At 48.9% G+C, this 17,461-nt stretch overlaps 1 protein-coding gene across 1 annotated transcript in view; it reads left to right on the top strand.

The window, feature by feature from the left end:
* Positions 1 to 259: 259 nt before the first annotated feature.
* Positions 260 to 17,461, top strand: part of SIM1 (SIM bHLH transcription factor 1) — a gene marked incomplete at both ends in the record, with an annotated part of 46,412 nt that continues 29,210 nt past the window's right edge. The window contains 8 exons of the mRNA XM_084203608.1: positions 260 to 434; positions 10,550 to 10,632; positions 11,640 to 11,729; positions 11,842 to 11,950; positions 12,059 to 12,144; positions 13,313 to 13,512; positions 13,622 to 13,728; positions 14,605 to 14,752. Of these exons, the coding sequence (XP_084059734.1) occupies positions 260 to 434; positions 10,550 to 10,632; positions 11,640 to 11,729; positions 11,842 to 11,950; positions 12,059 to 12,144; positions 13,313 to 13,512; positions 13,622 to 13,728; positions 14,605 to 14,752 (998 nt within the window). The remainder of the gene's footprint in view (positions 435 to 10,549; positions 10,633 to 11,639; positions 11,730 to 11,841; positions 11,951 to 12,058; positions 12,145 to 13,312; positions 13,513 to 13,621; positions 13,729 to 14,604; positions 14,753 to 17,461) is intronic.

Here is a 17,461-nt window from a genome sequence, read left to right as displayed (position 1 = left end):
CCCATCTAATTGACTCTGCTTTTCAGAGTATATTTACTTTTTTTTCTTTTTCTTTTTTTTTTTTTTTATTTTTTAAAGAACACCTCTACTCTTCAATGTTTGTTTGCATTTACACAACAGAACGGTTTTTCTGAGTAATGGCCGCGCTCAGAATCACCGCCTGATGCTCCGGAGAGATGAATTGCAGATGAGTTTCCCTTCCACCTTTGGATGAATCTCTGGAGTTTAAATTGTAGCAAGGAAGCGGGAAAAAAACACGATGAAAGAGAAGTCCAAAAATGCTGCCCGGACTAGACGGGAGAAAGAAAACAGCGAATTTTATGAACTGGCTAAATTACTACCCCTGCCCTCCGCTATCACCTCTCAGCTGGACAAGGCATCCATAATCAGACTCACTACCAGCTATTTAAAAATGAGAGTGGTTTTTCCAGAAGGTAGGTGGGAATGCCTATTCGTCTCTGTTTTCGTTCTGATCCAGATGTCATTTTGTCATTTATCACTTTTACGGAAAAAAAAAAAAAAAAGAAAGAAAGAAAAAGAAAAGAAAAACAAAGGGAAAAAAAAAAAAAGGAGGTCAATTCTTCGGGGTGTGCTCGGAGACACGGTGCCCTCCGCTGTCACTTTCCTCTGTTGTAAATACTTTCCCTTTAGCTCCTATGACAGGTTTGGTTTGAGACTTATGGTGCTTTTGTCAACACTTGAAGGCACTGAGCTCTGCTGCGTGTTCTCCTGCAGCAAACCCGGGTTTTCTTTTCCCCCAGTCTTCCAGTCAAATGTTCATCCCCCACCAAGCACACGCGAGGCCTAAGAGGGCATGATTCATCCCTATTTATAGTAATTCTGTGAGGGCGAGTTAGTATATGGGTAAATATTTACATAAGTCTATGCAAAGTCCTAAAGCCTTAGTTCAGCTCTCGAGGAAAGGTGCGGTGTACAGGTACAGGACACGCGTGCAGGTGTGCTCACACCCAGGGTAAATAAATAAGTCGAGCACACTGAATGTGAGTGTGTTGTGTCTCGTTCTGAGGATCACTAAGGCACTTTGAGGGCGTTAATCGACCTCGGAAAATTTTAGCAGTAGTTTTGCACCCAGACATATTCAATCCCCCTGACCACCCTGCGCTGCAAAACCAGTGGGCCAGCCTAGACATGACTCTTCACGTTGACTTCCACGGCAGCAACAACCCGCCTGTCCAGCAAAAGAAAACTTAAGCGAGCTGAAGTATCTCTTACTTTTAAATAGTATCAGGACCTAAAGCGATCGTCTTTGGTCTTTCAGACCGGCTGCCAAGAAAAACAAACAGCACAAAGTTAAGAGAGTCAGAATAAAGTTCTTCCGTGTTCTCACTCTATTGATTTTATAAGACGTAGGGAAAAAAACTATTTAAAATTACAAACCTTTTATTTAGATCGACTCGATGGAGTTGTGGTCTGTGTGAAAGAAAAGGTATCGAGAGGTTTTTGGGTTTTTTTCTTCCCTGACCTAACACAAAATTCGCTGCATCTTTTGTTGAAAAGCGAGTGTACATAGGAAACAACGTAACACAGCTATGTCCCCACGAGTTTTCTGTAGCTGTATCTCGACTCGGTTGGCCTATATTTTTTAGAAATTAAGAGTGTGTATATGGCCTAGTTTTGTTTTGCTCTAGTTTTGTCTGATTTGGTGTTTTGAGGGGTTTTAAATTTTTTTCCCCGTTAAGTGTGTGGACTACTGGTACTAATTCTACTTTTTTAAAATAAATATGCAATGTGGCAGTCATTTGGATGGGGAAGGTAATCTCACGCCCTTCTCCCCGCCCCAGGTTACAGATAAACGTTTATACCTAAAGTCCACGGCAGTAATTTTCAATCCAGTGCATTTTACGATGATTTCCATATCATCGAATCACTTGTAACCAAAGAAAGGGTTAAATGAAACCTTTAAAAAATATTATTAAAGTCTTCATCAAGCCACTTTCTTCTTCTATTTGCTCTGCCACCTTGAAGATCATTATGCGGGACAATCCTCTATTTCAAAGGAGACGGAGTTGTCCTTTATGCTGTCAGCGCATACTTTATAAAAATAAAGCTATTGCAAACCCTGATGCCCATGATGTTCCTAAAAGGATTATTAGCAATGATTTGTCAACTCCTGCGGTCTCAGTAGGCTACCTTTCTGCGTGATTTCGAGCAGGTCTCGTCAATTACTGGTGCCTATGTAGCGGGTTGTTTGATCAGAAGAAGCATATGGTGTTGCTTGTAGGCTGTGAGTAATCATGGGAAGAGAAGAATAGCTGATCCCCGTCCCTCGGTGGCAGCGCAGGATGCCTGAATGCCCTGGGGAACCGTGTGGCGAAGCGCGCCGGGGCCGGGGCCGCTGCCGGCCGCAGCAGATGCTAATTTGAGTGCGGAGGCAGCGGGGGCGGCTGAGCGGGGCTCGGGGGGCAGCGGAGCCTTCGCAGCCTCATTAAAGGCAAACTGCGCATTAGAAAGAAAGGCAGGGAGCAGGCTCGGAAGGGCTCGCCCCTCCGAGGCGCTGCCGCGGGAGGCCCGGCGCCGAGCGGGCTGCAGACCCACGCGGGACCGCCGCCCCCGCATCCCCGGGGCCGCTCATCCCTGCGCAGGGCCGCGGCCGGGGACGCGCTGCAACCGGGACACAAAGGCCCGAGAGCGGGAGTCGCAACGTGGCGTGGAGCAGGGAGGCTTCCCCGGGGTCCCACGCCGGCTCCCTCTCCCTCCCACGTACCTCCGAGGAGGCGGGGAGCAGAGACCGGGGCCCGGCTCGGCCCCGGCCCCCAGGGTTTCCTTGCGCTCGCCCGTGCCGCTATTAAACACGAGCGGTGCGCCCACGAGCGGCCTCCCGGCGCTGCGCCTGTGCCTGGCCGTGCGGGAGCCGAGCCCGGGTGGTTTTTCTCGGGACCCCGGGAGACGCAGCGGGCTCCGGGAACGCGGCGGAGCGTCTTGGGCTCCCGTTGCGGATGTGCTTGTGTTTGTCCTGCTGCGTATGGATGTAGGGGGGCAATTCTGGTTTTCCAGGGCGCCCACCTAGGAAAAAAAAAAGTAATCCCTTCTCTGGGGAAGGAGAACGGGTAGTGGCAGCCGGGGAAATGATGCACGAAAAGGACAAGTCTTTCTGAACGGAGGAGGCAGGGCAGGGATGTTGGATGGATGTGCTGGAGTTCCTTTAGCTTGTATTTCCCTGGGGGGGAAAGCGATACATGCATTGGGACAGATCCGATGAGTTGGCTAAAACACTGGGGAGGCTCGGGAGCTCGGCAGAATGTCATGTCGTACATTTAAAGAGATCTTGGAGGAGTCAGGGTAGAGAAACGTTGTCTCTGTAAGAGCGAGCTGCACTTTTAGAGTAACTCGTGTCCCCTCTCCCCGGTACAAGAGCGAATTTCCATCTGCCCATAGAGTGCTTGCATAGAGTTGGTTATAAATAATCATGTACAGAAAGATATACACTCTTCATCGCCGCGCACACACGGGGCTGGGGACAGGGCGGAGAGAATCGGTGTGCGCTTGTCTGCATATTTTTGTGTCTGAAAGGTCCCTATAGAAAAAGAAGGTGGGTAGATTTCGGGTTCATTTTGGAAACAAGAGTTTTCTGGGAGTGAAATGTCAGGAGAGCACATGGGGTTTCCTTCTTACCCCCAGACATCTAAGGCAGTGTCACTGGACAAACTTGACAAACCGGGCAGAAATTTTTCTATGGGCTCTCTCTCGTAATGGTTGTGCAAATCTCATAAGTTATTGAAACGCTCTTCTTTCTACCCCTAATTTCACTTCATTAGGTCTTCAGCAGATTCAAACTGCCAAGGACGAAAGTGCAAGACAGGTTTCATGCATCGTTTCAGTTTTAAAACACTTCTTTTCAGGAGGAGAAAGCGTATAAGACCTATACTGCTTTCCGGTGATCAGACACCTATGGAAAGAGTGAATATCTGCTAATTTTCTGAGGACATTAAGGAAGAGTTTTAAGGGCTGTTTGTTTGGTTTTTTTCAAGCAGAATTAGTTAATTAATTAACTCATGATTTAACGTTCCTTATAAATAAATACTAATATTTTAATTTAACAGTAAATCGCTAATGGCAAGTAACGTGGATGCAACAAATAGGTAGAAAAATCTCCAGAGTGTCAAAGGACTAAAAGAATTTTCCGCCAAAAACGATGTGATCACTGTTACTATAGCGGGGTAATTCTTCACTGACCTTCGGCGGTATCCAGAAGGGAAGAGATAGAAAAAAATTAATAAAACCCAAACAAAAAAAAAAAAAAAACAGGTGGCACAAGAAATATTTTTTGTTTGTGTTTTGTTTTTCTTTTTTAGTTAGGAATATTTTAAAGGTCCTATTCTTCATCCGCGAACAGAGATGCAAAAAGAGTGTTTGCAGTCTGTCCTAGTGGGAAGGGATCGTTTTGGCGCAGAGAGGCGTTTGCTTTTCGAGACAAAAGCAGAGATTCCGTTTACATAAACTTTCGCCGAATCAGGATGGTTAACATTTCAATATTGAAACCCTTAACCTTGTTTTATTTTAAAGATCAAGGGGGGAAGAGATCAACAGAAAAAAAAATCCGTTTCCCACGTGGATAGGTGATTTAATGCTGTTTTTCTTGCTGCAAAGGGAAATGATTGAGCATTAGGTTTCAATGTTTATTTTCTTACAGAAGTTTTTCTCATTTAAGCAGCAGTTTACTCTCCACGCTGAATCTCTGTTTAATTCCAGTTTTGATGTGAACTTAAAATGTGAAGAGCAGAACTAAACTACTAGCAGGATCGTTGAAAAAAACCCCACAGATTTATGTTTTAGACGGAACACTTAAAGAGAAGAGCGGGGAAAAAATCATATTTCCTTTGGAAACATACGACCGTTTTCACGTTGGAGAATATTTTTCAACTTGCATATAAACCTCGTGTGCGTTGGCGCAAATCCTTCCTTCCTTCCCCTATTTCCTCGAAATAAGGGCTACTTGAATTTGAGTCTTCTGGATAAACGAATAAGAAGTTGGTGCTCGAAAATGCCCTGATTTTTTTTTTTTTTCCCCCTTCTCTCCAGTTTGGACATAGTTCCGTTTGTTTGAATTTCAAAGGGCAGTTCGGCTACCTTGTGTTTGCCAAAATCCTGTTTTTTCTTTCTATAGTGAAATAGCCTCAGCATTATTTCCACTACCATTTTCTTAGCAGGGATGTTTGTTTAGTCAACAGGGCTTTTCCTCTCTGTTATTATTATTTTTATAAATAAATAAGGATGCTAATTTATCTCTACCTCAAATGAATACGTGTGATTTACGGAGATAACAAATCTTTACAAAACCTTGCTAATGGCATCCGCAGGCAGTGGAAATGAGCAGCTTTTTTTTTTTTTTAGCACAGTTTATTCTATTCCATCTGAACCCTCCGACGGCGACCCAGTCCTTCACAGAAGCCTCATTTGGCCAAGATTTTGAGTTATCATTAACCACTGCCTGTTAAATTAACTGGGAAATCAGCTCTGTCTGGCGTTAGGAGATGGCAGAACGGAGCGCTGGCGGCAGACGATTTAATTAAATGGTTAATCGAATCAACGTAATTCCTCGATACAACATCCAGTTGCCTTTTGGCTTGCCGGTGACTAGGACGTGCAGGTTCTGCTCCCACGACTCCCGGAGCTGGTGTTTGTCATTTCCCCTAGACAGAGAGGGAGAATGACCGCGTGGGAGATGAGGACTGAGCTCTCCTGTCTCCCTCTTCCCAAACATTTCCTGTGCCCTTAGTATTCCTGTGCTTGTCCCTTAGTATTAAGGAGGCAGCAGCGCCTGCGAGGGGCGGTGGGAGGCAGGAAAGGTGCTGCTTGGGGCGCCGCTCACAAGGTGACATTCTCGTCCTCCCTTGCAGAGAGGTTTTGCTGGGCAGGTTGAACGAAGCCTCTGCCCGTGCCCGGGCCGACCTTCGTGGTCCTGCCCAGCACGGAAGGGGCGAGCCCCAGGGCGGAGGTGACCGGGGGTCCCGCGTCCCGCGCCCTTTGTGGGGTCAGCATCCCGTCGGCGCCGGCGGGCGAGGAGTGAGCTGCTGCTCGTCCTTTTTTAATAACCATACAGCGGCTCTTGAAAGGGCAAAGAAAATGCAGCGAAACCAAAGCGTACGGAGACGTGTCCGGGCCAAGGCCCCCGGGAGGCGGCGGAGAGACCTGGGAAAGCGGCGGCGAGGGCCGCTGCTCAGAGAGGGAGTTTTGAGGAACTCCTGGAAAAGAAACGCGCAATGGACCTGCTGGGACCTGACTTAGGGAATACTCCCTGCGGTTGCCCCGTCGGGCAGGCTCCCAGCGTTACCCCACAGCAGCGGGCTGCCTCCGGGAGAGCCGCTCTAGCGTCTCGCTCTGCCCATCCACAGCAACAGGAAAGAACTCCCTGACTGCGGGGCTTCGTCTCCAAGCCAGCTTCCCTGGGCCTCGCCCGGCCGTGTGGGGCGGTGAGCCAGACAGGGGCAAACCTCCGGAGGGGTACCCAAGGGTTCCCCAGCCCCGGAGGGAGCTGGCCTCAAGGTCTGGCCCCCAGAGAAGCGGGTCTAGAGCTCAGGGTGGGCTCTCCACTAAGTATTTTTAAACGGGGGCGTCAAGTCACCCGCTACAGTGAATCCGGATTGCGCTGAGGTTTCATGACTGCGAGCCCGCTGGGGAAATCGCCGTAACTGCTTTTAAAAGCCGGCAAATCAGCGCAAAGTAGATAAGGGCTTGCATCTTCTGGCCACCCCACCCCCACGGCCACCCCCGCCCCCCTTTGCTATTGCTAGACAAAGGACGGGGTCGAGATGGGCTCTGCGCTGCAGATGCTCACAGAGGGACAAGTAACCCGGAGATCAACCAGGGCCAAGGAGCTGCCCTGGCTTCTCGGAGTCTCATTTCCCTGCGCCTGCCTTCCTCCGTCTTTGCCTAGATCAAATTAGAAACGATTCAGGAATCTCTTCCCCCTTCCGTGGGACAGAGGAGCTTCTTGAAACAGTATCGCCGCTGGATAGGGACGGTGCCCACCCAGCCCCTGGTTCCATTGGCTGTCGACATCAAGGCTTGCATCAATCAAAAGATGAGGGGGAGGAAGGACAGGACCAGGGCAGTGCAGCGCGGCAGGTCTGGCTGTGTGCCTGGCCAGGCTGGCGGTGCACCGGGACAGGCTGGCGGTGCCGAGCGGCTCTCAGTGCCGGGGGTGGGCGCGGCTGGGTGGGAGAAGGCATTTCACAGGGACCCGCCTTTGTAGCGAGCCCATGAAACCGATGGACATGCTTTTTGATGTGGAAAGCACAGTGGCTTTCCACTGGAGAGTGCTGAGAGAAAAGATGAATCAGCACACTCACTCCGCGCAGGTTCCGCGCAATATTGGTGAAGGCTGTTGGGTAACGATGAGTCACAGTCTGGATAAAATGCTTTTCTTTTCTTCTCTTTAAAAAAAAAAATTCTTTTTTACTTATTTTCATTTTTTCCCTTTTCTTTCCCCCCTCTCACAACAGCAGACAATATCTCGCGGCACAAATAGTTTCTCTTCTCAGGAAAAAATTCATCGAGTGAAAGAGATTGTTAAACATGAGGAAGAGTTTGTTAGGCAGGAGCATATAATCCATATTTTGGCAACAGTATCAAATTCATTCTGAAATAAAAGCTCGATCCATTTTTAAAATATTTCTTTTTCTGCTTGAATAACACAGCTGGGTGATGCCTTGAGCTTATGTTAGACGGTTGCTCATCATTCATTCGCCAAGAACTGACCTAAACGGTGCCTGTGGGATTAGGTCAATTTTAGTGGATCTACTTCGCCTCATTTGGTTACTAATTGGTTTCTTGTTTTATAAATCGAAATCTCATTTTCAGGAAATTACAAAACCCATGCAGCCAGTCCATGGAGGTAATCCGTGGGTCGGGGGTATTTAAATGGAAATGGTTCTACAATGCATCAAGTATTAAGCAAGAGTAAAACTTCCCCTCTATTTCCAAATGAAACGTGAGCTCGCTAGCTCCTTAGATCCATAATAGATACATCCCTTCTAAGGCTACTTATGTAAATATGATAAACCAGACCGCGGTGGGGGAGGGGCCGCAGGGAAGAAAGCAAATTTTATCTGCTAAGGTTAATGTGGCATAACTTGGAAATCTTCCAAAATAGATTATGTTTTGCTTTGTCTTCGGCCACTTTAGCTGGGAAAATCCTTTGCCTAAAAACGATTTAGTTATCCTTCTTCTCACAAAGCTGCTTGTTTCTATTCCAAAGCTATTATGCTGTTGGCTCTCCAAATTACAAGGGAATCTTTAGATCTTGTTTCCAAGCGTAATCCTGGAGCAAAAGGGAGAGCTGATTTCCTTGTTTTGTTTTAAATAGACAATCAAAGGATTTGCAGAATTTTCTGCGGTAGGTCAAGTGCAAGAAATCACAGTTTGCCCCTCGATAAAAGGAAATTGGATATTAAAGCGAATAGACGCGGTGTGGGGGGAGAGGGGAGAGGGAAAATTAGTGGAGGGGGCTTTCTCTTATAATCTTTTAAAAAGTATTTAAGGGGCATCAGGAGAGGCCGTCGATTTGGGAGAGGCTGGGATTGGCAACGATTAGAAATAGTCTCCGACTTGAAAGCACTGAAAACATCTGGGCAGCACAAAGGATCGTCTCATGTGACAGGATTTCAAAAAGCCGGTTCAGGTAGACAAGTGAAAACGTTTAATTATAAACCATGAGCAGACAGAGCCCAGCAGCGCGGGGTTTCCACCTGAAACATATAGAGGAGCTCAGCGCGCCGTGAAGAACCGCCTTCCCGAGGGAGGTTAACCTGCAATGCCCGTGAGCTGTTCATTAACCCGCTGGGGTAGGGTTATTTTCCCTTTTAGGAGAAGAATAATTAGAGCCGTAAACTTAGATTAATAAGCAACTTAAATCATGGGCGGGCAGTGCAGATTTAGTCTTGAATAAAGAAACCTGTCACTCAGATTTCCCTCCGGGTGGGGGACGTGGCAAGGAGCCAGCTCAGCGCTAACGGGCCATCCTGGCTCCCCAGCAGAGAAACCTCCGAGGAGCTCAGGAAAAACAAATATACCGTGGGTTTTTCTCTCTTGCCCAGGAAGCTGTGTAAGATTTGCCAGCTCCTTCCTGAATACAGGGGGCGGAGGTGATCCTCCATCCTGGCGGCTGGCTCCCCCTTAATTGGCGTGGAATTAATGGGAGGGAGTCTGTTTCTGACTGGCGACCTGCTACATGCTGAGGCTGCAGGATGAGAGAGAATCTCCTGTAGGGCTATGAAGTTAAGGAAGAAGGAGAAAAGTGTAGGGGTGGTGAAGAGAAAAGTTGTTGTGAAGAGGCAGAGGAGGAAGGGGAGAGAAGGAACCGAAAGGCGGGGACGAGCGGGGCGCACCGCTCCGGCGGTGGGGAGAGCGCGCAGGGGCCGCGCTGGGATGCCCCGTTCAAAGAGCGCGGAGGAAATCGTTAGCTTTGCTCGGACTGGCAAACACCTGGGTGAGGCCGGTCAATAGCGAGGGATGCCCGCGGCTGCTTGCTGTCAGCATCTCGTCTGTTTGTCTCGAAATAACTGGAAAACGAGGTCTTGCCTTTCCCCAACCCGCACTGCGGGAGTGAACACATCCCGCCGGCTCGAGTCCCCTTCCTACCTGCACCCCAGCCATCTATCGGGATTTGTAGGCTCCCCTCCGTTTTACTCTATTTTACTGCCTGTGCCTGTCGGAATGAGACTTATTTCATGGCACAAGCCTCAAAGGTTTTAAGTGACCCGTTTAAATTATTTCAGCAACAACACCGCAAAAAGACATCGTCCATGAATAGCTTTACTTCGGTGAAGTAACTTCCACGTGGCTTTTATTACTACTCATTCTGCATAGGAGAAAACAAGACGCGTACAAAACATTAGACAAATCCGGAAAGATTCATTTCTGGAATGGGCTCTATGGAGGCACATCATCCCTCCCTGCAGCGGCAGCCATCCCGCCCACCGGAGCAGCAGGAGGAGAGATGGAAGAGATAGAGATGAATCCTGGAGGCAGACTTTGTGGGGCAGGAGGGAGGGCGGTCCGTGCCGTTGGACAGTGACGAGAAATCGTGAGGTTAGGACACTTCCCCTCAAGTTCAAGGGGGACAGTTCCCAGTAGCTGAAAGCAGCGCTGAAAAGCACTTGGATCTGGCATGCTGCTGCACCGTGGTCTTGAAAATTAACTTCACCGTTAACTCAAAATAAGTATTTGGGTATTTTTCTCTCTGAGGAATTAGAGAGATTAGGGATTTTTTCCCCCATTTTGGGGAAAAAATTTTGGGGATTTTTCCCCCAATTTGGGAAAAAATTTGGGGAATTTTTCCCCCAATTTGAGGAAAATTTTGGGGGATTTTTACTCCCAATTAGATATTGGGGGGGGGGGGGGGGGGAAGGCACAAAAGAGGCTTTTATCTGCAACGAAGTCACATCTAGCTTTCCAAAGATTGTTTGTATATATGTTTTAGAGTGTAAAAAAGGAAAAAATGTTCCCCCCCCTCCCCCCATCAGGCCCACACGAGTCAATTTTTCATCTCCTGATCTTACTTTTCTTTTTTGTTTGTCTTAAATAACAGGACTTGGAGAAGCCTGGGGCCACTCCAGTCGGACCAGCCCACTGGATAATGTTGGACGGGAACTGGGATCCCATCTTTTGCAGGTACTGGTCTGGAAACGACAGGCATATGGTATTAATGATTAAAGAAATAATTCCCTCTTCTGAGCTTTCAATTGCCACCTTGACTAATTTTTAACCGTTCAAGTGTTTAATAGAAAGGTAGGCAGGAGGGGAACCACTTCAGAAATGAGAACCACTGTGATTCAGTGTCGTGGGTTTTATTGGTGGTTTGGTCCCTCTGGGTCCTTTGCCTCAGAATCACCTAACACTGCATCCACAGAGAAGGATTCACAGTGTGTCCCAGGATGCCAGAGACACAGGAGCACGACTTCTCCCCGATTTATTAACAAGGTGACACATATTATCAATGTCGTGAAGCTCAGAGTGGTGTGGCAGGGAGAGGTTCTAGCGACAGGTTAGGGTAGGCTGTCTGCGACAGAAGGGCTCAGCGGGCACCGACATTAGCAGAGACACAAATCAGAGAGGACAGATCTGAAAACTCACAGCGCTCTGAAATGCTAAAGAATATTAGTGATGACCATCACCACGTATTTCTGGTGGACTCGTGTGGCCTTTGGAGGGCCTATTCTGTTCTTGCTACACCCAGAAGTCACATCTGTGCCTACTGAAATGTACCTGACAAATTGTCTTATTTACACTGTGGAGAGTTTTAAATTCTCTTTGATCGCTTAAATTCTCCTTATAAAGTAGGCAAGCACTAAACCTCTGTGACATTTGAAATAGGATAAAAGTATTCTGGATTTCTGGGACCCACATATTTATCACCAGATAGCCAGGACCTCTTCTCAGATACTTTCAAGGCACTTTCAAGGCGTTACTTTTGAGCTCAGCCCCTCTGAGAAGTGGGTTGTATCTCAGGGGTCCAGGAGCTTTAGAGAGATTCTTGTCCAAGATTTGCCCATTTCCTTCCAACTTTTTGAATAATCAGAGCCTGAACGTCAACGCCTGTTTGCTAAAATAAATCAGAGGGACAGGTATAGAATGGGTCTATCTATTAATTTATTTATATTCCCTACTCTTTTCTGCAGACGTTGGACGGTTTCATATTTGTTGTGGCTCCGGATGGCAAGATCATGTACATCTCAGAGACTGCCTCGGTGCACCTGGGCTTGTCGCAGGTACGCTGGGGGGCCTGCTAGCCCCTGTGCTTGCCTGTACCACCCCCGCGACTGACAGGAGAGGGTGCGCGGTGCCGGCGATGAGCCCCCTACTCCTCCTCCTCTCTCACAGGTAGAGCTGACCGGCAACAGCATTTACGAGTACATCCACCCCGCCGACCATGACGAGATGACGGCGGTGCTGACGGCGCACCAGCCTTACCACTCGCACTTCGTGCAGGGTAAAGCACACAGCTCCCACCCCCGCCTGGCCGCCGCGGCCGCGTAAGGGACCGCGCAGAGCCGCAGAGCCAGCGGCTCACCCCACCTCTGCCTTTCCCCCTTCCCAGAGTACGAGATCGAGAGATCTTTTTTCCTGAGGATGAAGTGCGTCTTGGCCAAGAGGAACGCGGGCCTCACTTGCGGTGGCTACAAGGTGCGTGCCCGCGGCCCGATTCCCTGTTCCCCCCCGCACCAGCCTTCCCGTGTTCCTGTGCCGGCAAGGTTGTGAAAATGAGGAGAGAAGAGGGGGTGAGACCTCTTCTCGCGGGGGTTTTCCCAGCCCAGGACTCTTTCATGTGGTCCATTTCTCTCAGAGTTTCAGGTTGAAGAGCTCAGACCACAAAACCAAAACCAAGCAATCGAGCTCCCCTTGATGTTTGTTTGTGGGATTTTTTTATCTTTTTTTTTTTTTTTTTTCAATTATTGTTGTACTCTTTGAACTGAACCTCGCACAACCACTGATGTTCCCTGTGACAGCTTTCAGGTGATACAACCGGAGCCCTGGGTTAATTTATCCCTTAATTAGGTAATTCGTCAGCTGCAGAGGTAGCTCTCCCAGTCAAGGGTTTTGACCAGGTGCTTCACACAGTTCTGCTCGGGGCTCCTCAGTAAGGAGAGCCCTGCGCGGTCTCTTAACTCCTCGCTGCTTCGTGTCAGCCACACAACGCCGAGGAGGGGGTTGTACCTATAACCCAAGGAGACGTCGTGTCACGACATACCGTAGACCAAGCCCACCTGCTGAACTCCAAGAAGAAACATCTTAATAATAGAGAAGTAATAGTGGAAGTGGACAGCAGTTGTCTGCAAGGAAACGTTTAGGAGATATACTTAAATCAAAGGTACTTTTTGGCGATGGATTGCGCCTGCTCCATCTATATAACAGACGTATCTTACACATGTGACATGCGCACACATGTAAGCCCTTTCTCACGCGCATACACTCTTCATTACAAAGTCGAAACTGGATTGGCAGCTCCACGTCTTTCCTTTTCAGAAGAATAATAAAAGCGCAGTTAGGAGGGGGGCCAAAAACCACTTAAGCCAGTGGAAAAAAAAAAAAATCTTGTTGACTCTAATGGGCCTTAGATCGACGCTGAACTCTAGTATGGGAAAAAAAAAAGTCAACCCCGATAAAACCGCAGAAAACTCCCCGACGGTGCCGCTTTGCCAGGGCGGAGACGCCGGTCAGCGGCTCCCGCGAGCCCGGCAGCCACACCGGCACCGGGATGGGGGGAATTGTCCCGGCCCTCTTCGTGGGGAGGGGCTCAGCCCACCCTTCCCCCCTGCTGAGTAGCCGCCGAGCTTTCCCGTGTCTCCGGCAGGTGATTCACTGCAGCGGGTACCTGAAGATCCGCCAGTACAGCCTGGACATGTCTCCCTTCGACGGCTGCTACCAAAACGTTGGCTTGGTCGCCGTGGGCCACTCGCTGCCGCCCAGCGCCGTGACGGAGATCAAGCTCCACAGCAATATGTTCATGTTTCGGGCCAGCCTAGACATGAAGCTCATATTCTTAGATTCCAGGTAGAGCTGGGGTTATTTCCAAATCTATTCCCCTAGCCCGTCCCTTCTTCCCCAGGCCTCCTCTTCTGTCCTTTCACCCACTTTTATTTGCTGCTTATGCCTCTTGCAGGGTAGCTGAGCTAACAGGTTACGAGCCCCAGGACCTGATAGAGAAGACCCTTTACCACCACGTCCATGGCTGTGACACCTTTCACCTGCGTTGCGCACATCACTTGTGTAAGGAGATGGTCTTCTTGTTCAAAACCCCGCCCCCCATCCTGTCACTTTGCAGAAGGAATTTGGGGTTGCTGGGATTTACCTCTAGGTCAGTACGTGAAAAGCCAGCTCTCTGGAGGGCAGAATAACAAAATCTTCTGCAGGCTTTAGTGAAACAAGTTTAGATAGAGACTGAACTCTGGACGCAGGCGGTAAATGTAGGGGATCGGCAATGAAAGGCTATTTTTCCATCCTCTTCTTTTGGTTGTAGGACAAGAACTGCCCTGCAAAAATCTCAGGAGCTGTTGTCTCTTTAAATTCTGATTAGGAAAACCCTTTTTTTCCTGCTCCAAAAAGCCATACCAGTGAAATATCAATACTTTTATTTCACTTCCACCAAGTCTCACAAATCTTATCTGTAGATCTAATTTCGACTGCAGTAGTAAGCCTGATTCGGCGAGATGTACTTTATTCTATTTTGATACCATGATGACATTAATACATGTATAGATAGGATACCAATTTCCGGTAAGTTTCCTTACAGAGAATGTAACGAGAAGAGATAAAACACAAAGACGGATTTATAGAACAAAATCTCGATGATGATACTTCAGGATGGGGGTGTGTAGGGTTCGGTTGCCGTAGACGACCACACACACACACACACACACCCCGGCCAATCTCCCCGATTAGCCTGTGATAACGATCACAGGTACTGAGACGAGCCCTGCCTGGGGGCTCCACCACCCTTGTTCCTGCCGCTTCCCCAAGTGCCGCTGAGAGGTTCTAACCCCTCTGGTCGCCCACAGGGCTCTGGGGGCAGTGTGCGCCCCTTCCCGGTGCTGATCAAACCAGAGGCGGGAGCTACGCTGAGGCTCTCTCGCTTTGTCCCCGCAGTGCTGGTGAAAGGGCAAGTGACCACCAAGTACTACCGCTTCTTGGCCAAGCACGGCGGCTGGGTGTGGGTGCAGAGCTACGCCACCATCGTGCACAACAGCCGCTCCTCCCGCCCGCACTGCATCGTCAGCGTCAACTACGTGCTCACGTAAGTCAGCCCGGGGCCGCTCCGAGCGGCGGGGCCGGCCGGGACCCAGCGCCGGGCGGGCACCTGCGGGCGCGCCCCGCTCTGCCCCGGGCCCGGGGCCGCTCCTCCCTTCCTCCCGCCGCCTCCTCTCCCCCCTTCCCCCGCCGCCGCACTGGCCAGGGCAGGCTCGCCAGGTCTGCTAGGAAACACATTGAGAGCTTTCATCCAGATGAAGGGTTTCCCGTCTGCCTGTTTCTTTCTCTTTCGAGAGAGGAAAAGATTTAGAGGTTTGTCACCCACATATTTTGCTGCCCCCCTCCTTTTTGTTTTTTTTTTTTAGTTTAAATGCACCCAGCATTAAATAAAATTTAATGCGGCGTAAAAGAAAAGGCTTCCACGTACGGAGTTATTTATACTCAACAAACAGGACATCTGTTTTTCTTTTCAAAAATCTGGGGTTTGAAGTTCTTAATTTCATCCAGAGTCTCTATCAAAGCTTGGAGATTTCTTTTTTGTTCTTGGAGAGCGATCCTTACAGTGAACCACAAAGAAAGTTGGTGACCAGAAGGGTCAGCTGAACTTAAATATTAAAATTAAATAGGGAAAAAAAATCAGAGTAAGTGCTGAGATACCACATATCTCAATACATCTCCCTGCATTTTGGAATGGCTGGGTTGTGCCCTAGCTATCCTGCTTGTACTGAAACGCAGAGGCCCAGTGAGGGAAAGGGAGCTCGGCTGGACTATTTTTAAATGTTTTCATGGTAGTTATTACTATCCCCTCTGGACACGGCAGTAGCTGCTGCCGGCAGCACTGATGCTTCATTAGGATCGTAGGACCAGTGGGGTAGGCGGTCCTTTGCTGATCCTTGGGACTGAATATTCCTCAGTTCTGCTACTTCTTCCTTTTTTTTTTTCTCCTCTCTCTGGAGACAAATGTAGGTATTGGAAGCATCTGAGAGGCACAACCATCCCCTTTCCTAAAAGAAACGATGGCAGCATCGTGATCTTGCCATCACGGTTTTGGTGCATGCCCAGGTGGCGAGTGGTCTGGTAGCCCAGTTTAAGGAGTGCTTTCCAAAATGAAGTGGCTCAACACGGAGGCCACGGCTCTGGTCATGGGTGGAGGGGCTGCTGGTGGAGTGGGAAAAGTGCTGCAGGTCACTGGCACCTGCACTTCTAGGGTGTAATCCCTTTGGTATGTAAGGTGATAATGGGATTGTGCTCTAAGATGGGACATTGCACCTGCATGAAAAAATAGACATTTTGGTCAGTACCCTGCTATAGTCAGCAAATTGCAATTCCCTTTTAAAGAAAAGTTATTTTATTTTATTTTGTTTTATTTGGTATGGGGTGTCATTTCCTCAGTAAGGATAGGTATCAGCGGAGATGTTATCACTTCTGCTCTAGCTATTCTGCATATTTTTATGTCCATTTCCCCCATACCAGTCCCTCTCCGTGTTTTTTTGCGGTTTATGCTTCCCAGTTAAGTCCAAGCACCTGCTTTGGGTGAATGGGGAGCAGCAAAGACAGAAGTTAGTGCATCGTAACGCTAAGAAAAAAGGAACCCTAAGGCAACTAGCATGTTGGAGTGGTTTTAGCTCCAGAAACTCTATGGTTTTCTACAATCATTTGAGATTACCGGTCGTTTCCTTCTTCTCTAATCCCCAAAGTGTGAACATCAATCACCGAATTCTACCTCAAATGATCTGAGTCGAAATGAAGCACCCCAGAGGACCTGCTGAAAGCACAGCTGGGCATCTGGCAGGATCTGTCCCTTGCTTGCATGGCACGAGAATTTCAGGCTGGCACTGCGAGCAGGGAGTGCCTTGGTTCCCTGTAGGGGCTCAGACAGACCCGTCAGAGCTGCGTCCCAGCAGCGTGGCAGGTTGTACCATGTGCCTGTGTCCTGTCAGCCCCCGGCTGCCCCCGGGCCATGGTGGGCAGCCTGTCTGCGGTCGCCCGCACCTCCACAGCCCCGCCCCGGCAGGAATCCCCGGCAGTCTGGGAGCTGCACTCGGAGCGCCTCAACACTCTCCTCCCCACCTCCCAAAACGGCCCTGCAGGGAGGGCGATTTCCCCCTCAGGAGCGGTACCCTAACAGGACGACCCCTCCTCTCCAGCTGATTTATCGGTGGAGGCAGAGTCTTTATACTTTGGTGCTTGTATATGGATTTTCAGAACCTGCTTGCAGCCAAACTGACATGTGGGAGGACTATAGCTGTGCTTTCACGATTTCTCTTAGAGAATGAAATTACACCATAGGGCAACTTCCTTATGCCTTGGTGTAAATCTCCAAGTCTCCCCTCGCACTCTTGGCTTAATTGCCTCGAGTGTGAAGGACAGTGGGAGGGCAGAGAGGGAGCCAGGCTGGCTAAAGTAGGGATGCTGAAGGTTGGGAGGTCCAGCACCGGCTGCAGCAACTGCTGTGTTCTGCTGGCAGCTGCAATGTAGACACTGCCACGGCATAAAAATCTAGTTTTGATATACACAGGTCCTCGAGGTCTTGTTGAGCCTGGCTGGCTCTTCATTAGGGTGCTGCAGAAAAGATCACATTCTGCTTACTTCTGCAACAGGGCTGCCACTGCTGAAATTGCTGTCTCCAAGAGATGCGTGTAGCTTCCACTGAATAATTAGATAATTATCATTATCATCATCATCATCATAATTATTATCATTATTCTTCTTGGGCTAGCCAGCTGTTCAGAAAATATATGTGAAGACCAGGCCC

Source organism: Fringilla coelebs (assembly GCF_963513975.1).
Source record: "Fringilla coelebs genome assembly, chromosome: 3".
NCBI classification, from domain to species: Eukaryota; Metazoa; Chordata; class Aves; order Passeriformes; family Fringillidae; genus Fringilla; species Fringilla coelebs.
This window is presented reverse-complemented; position numbering and strand designations above follow the sequence as displayed.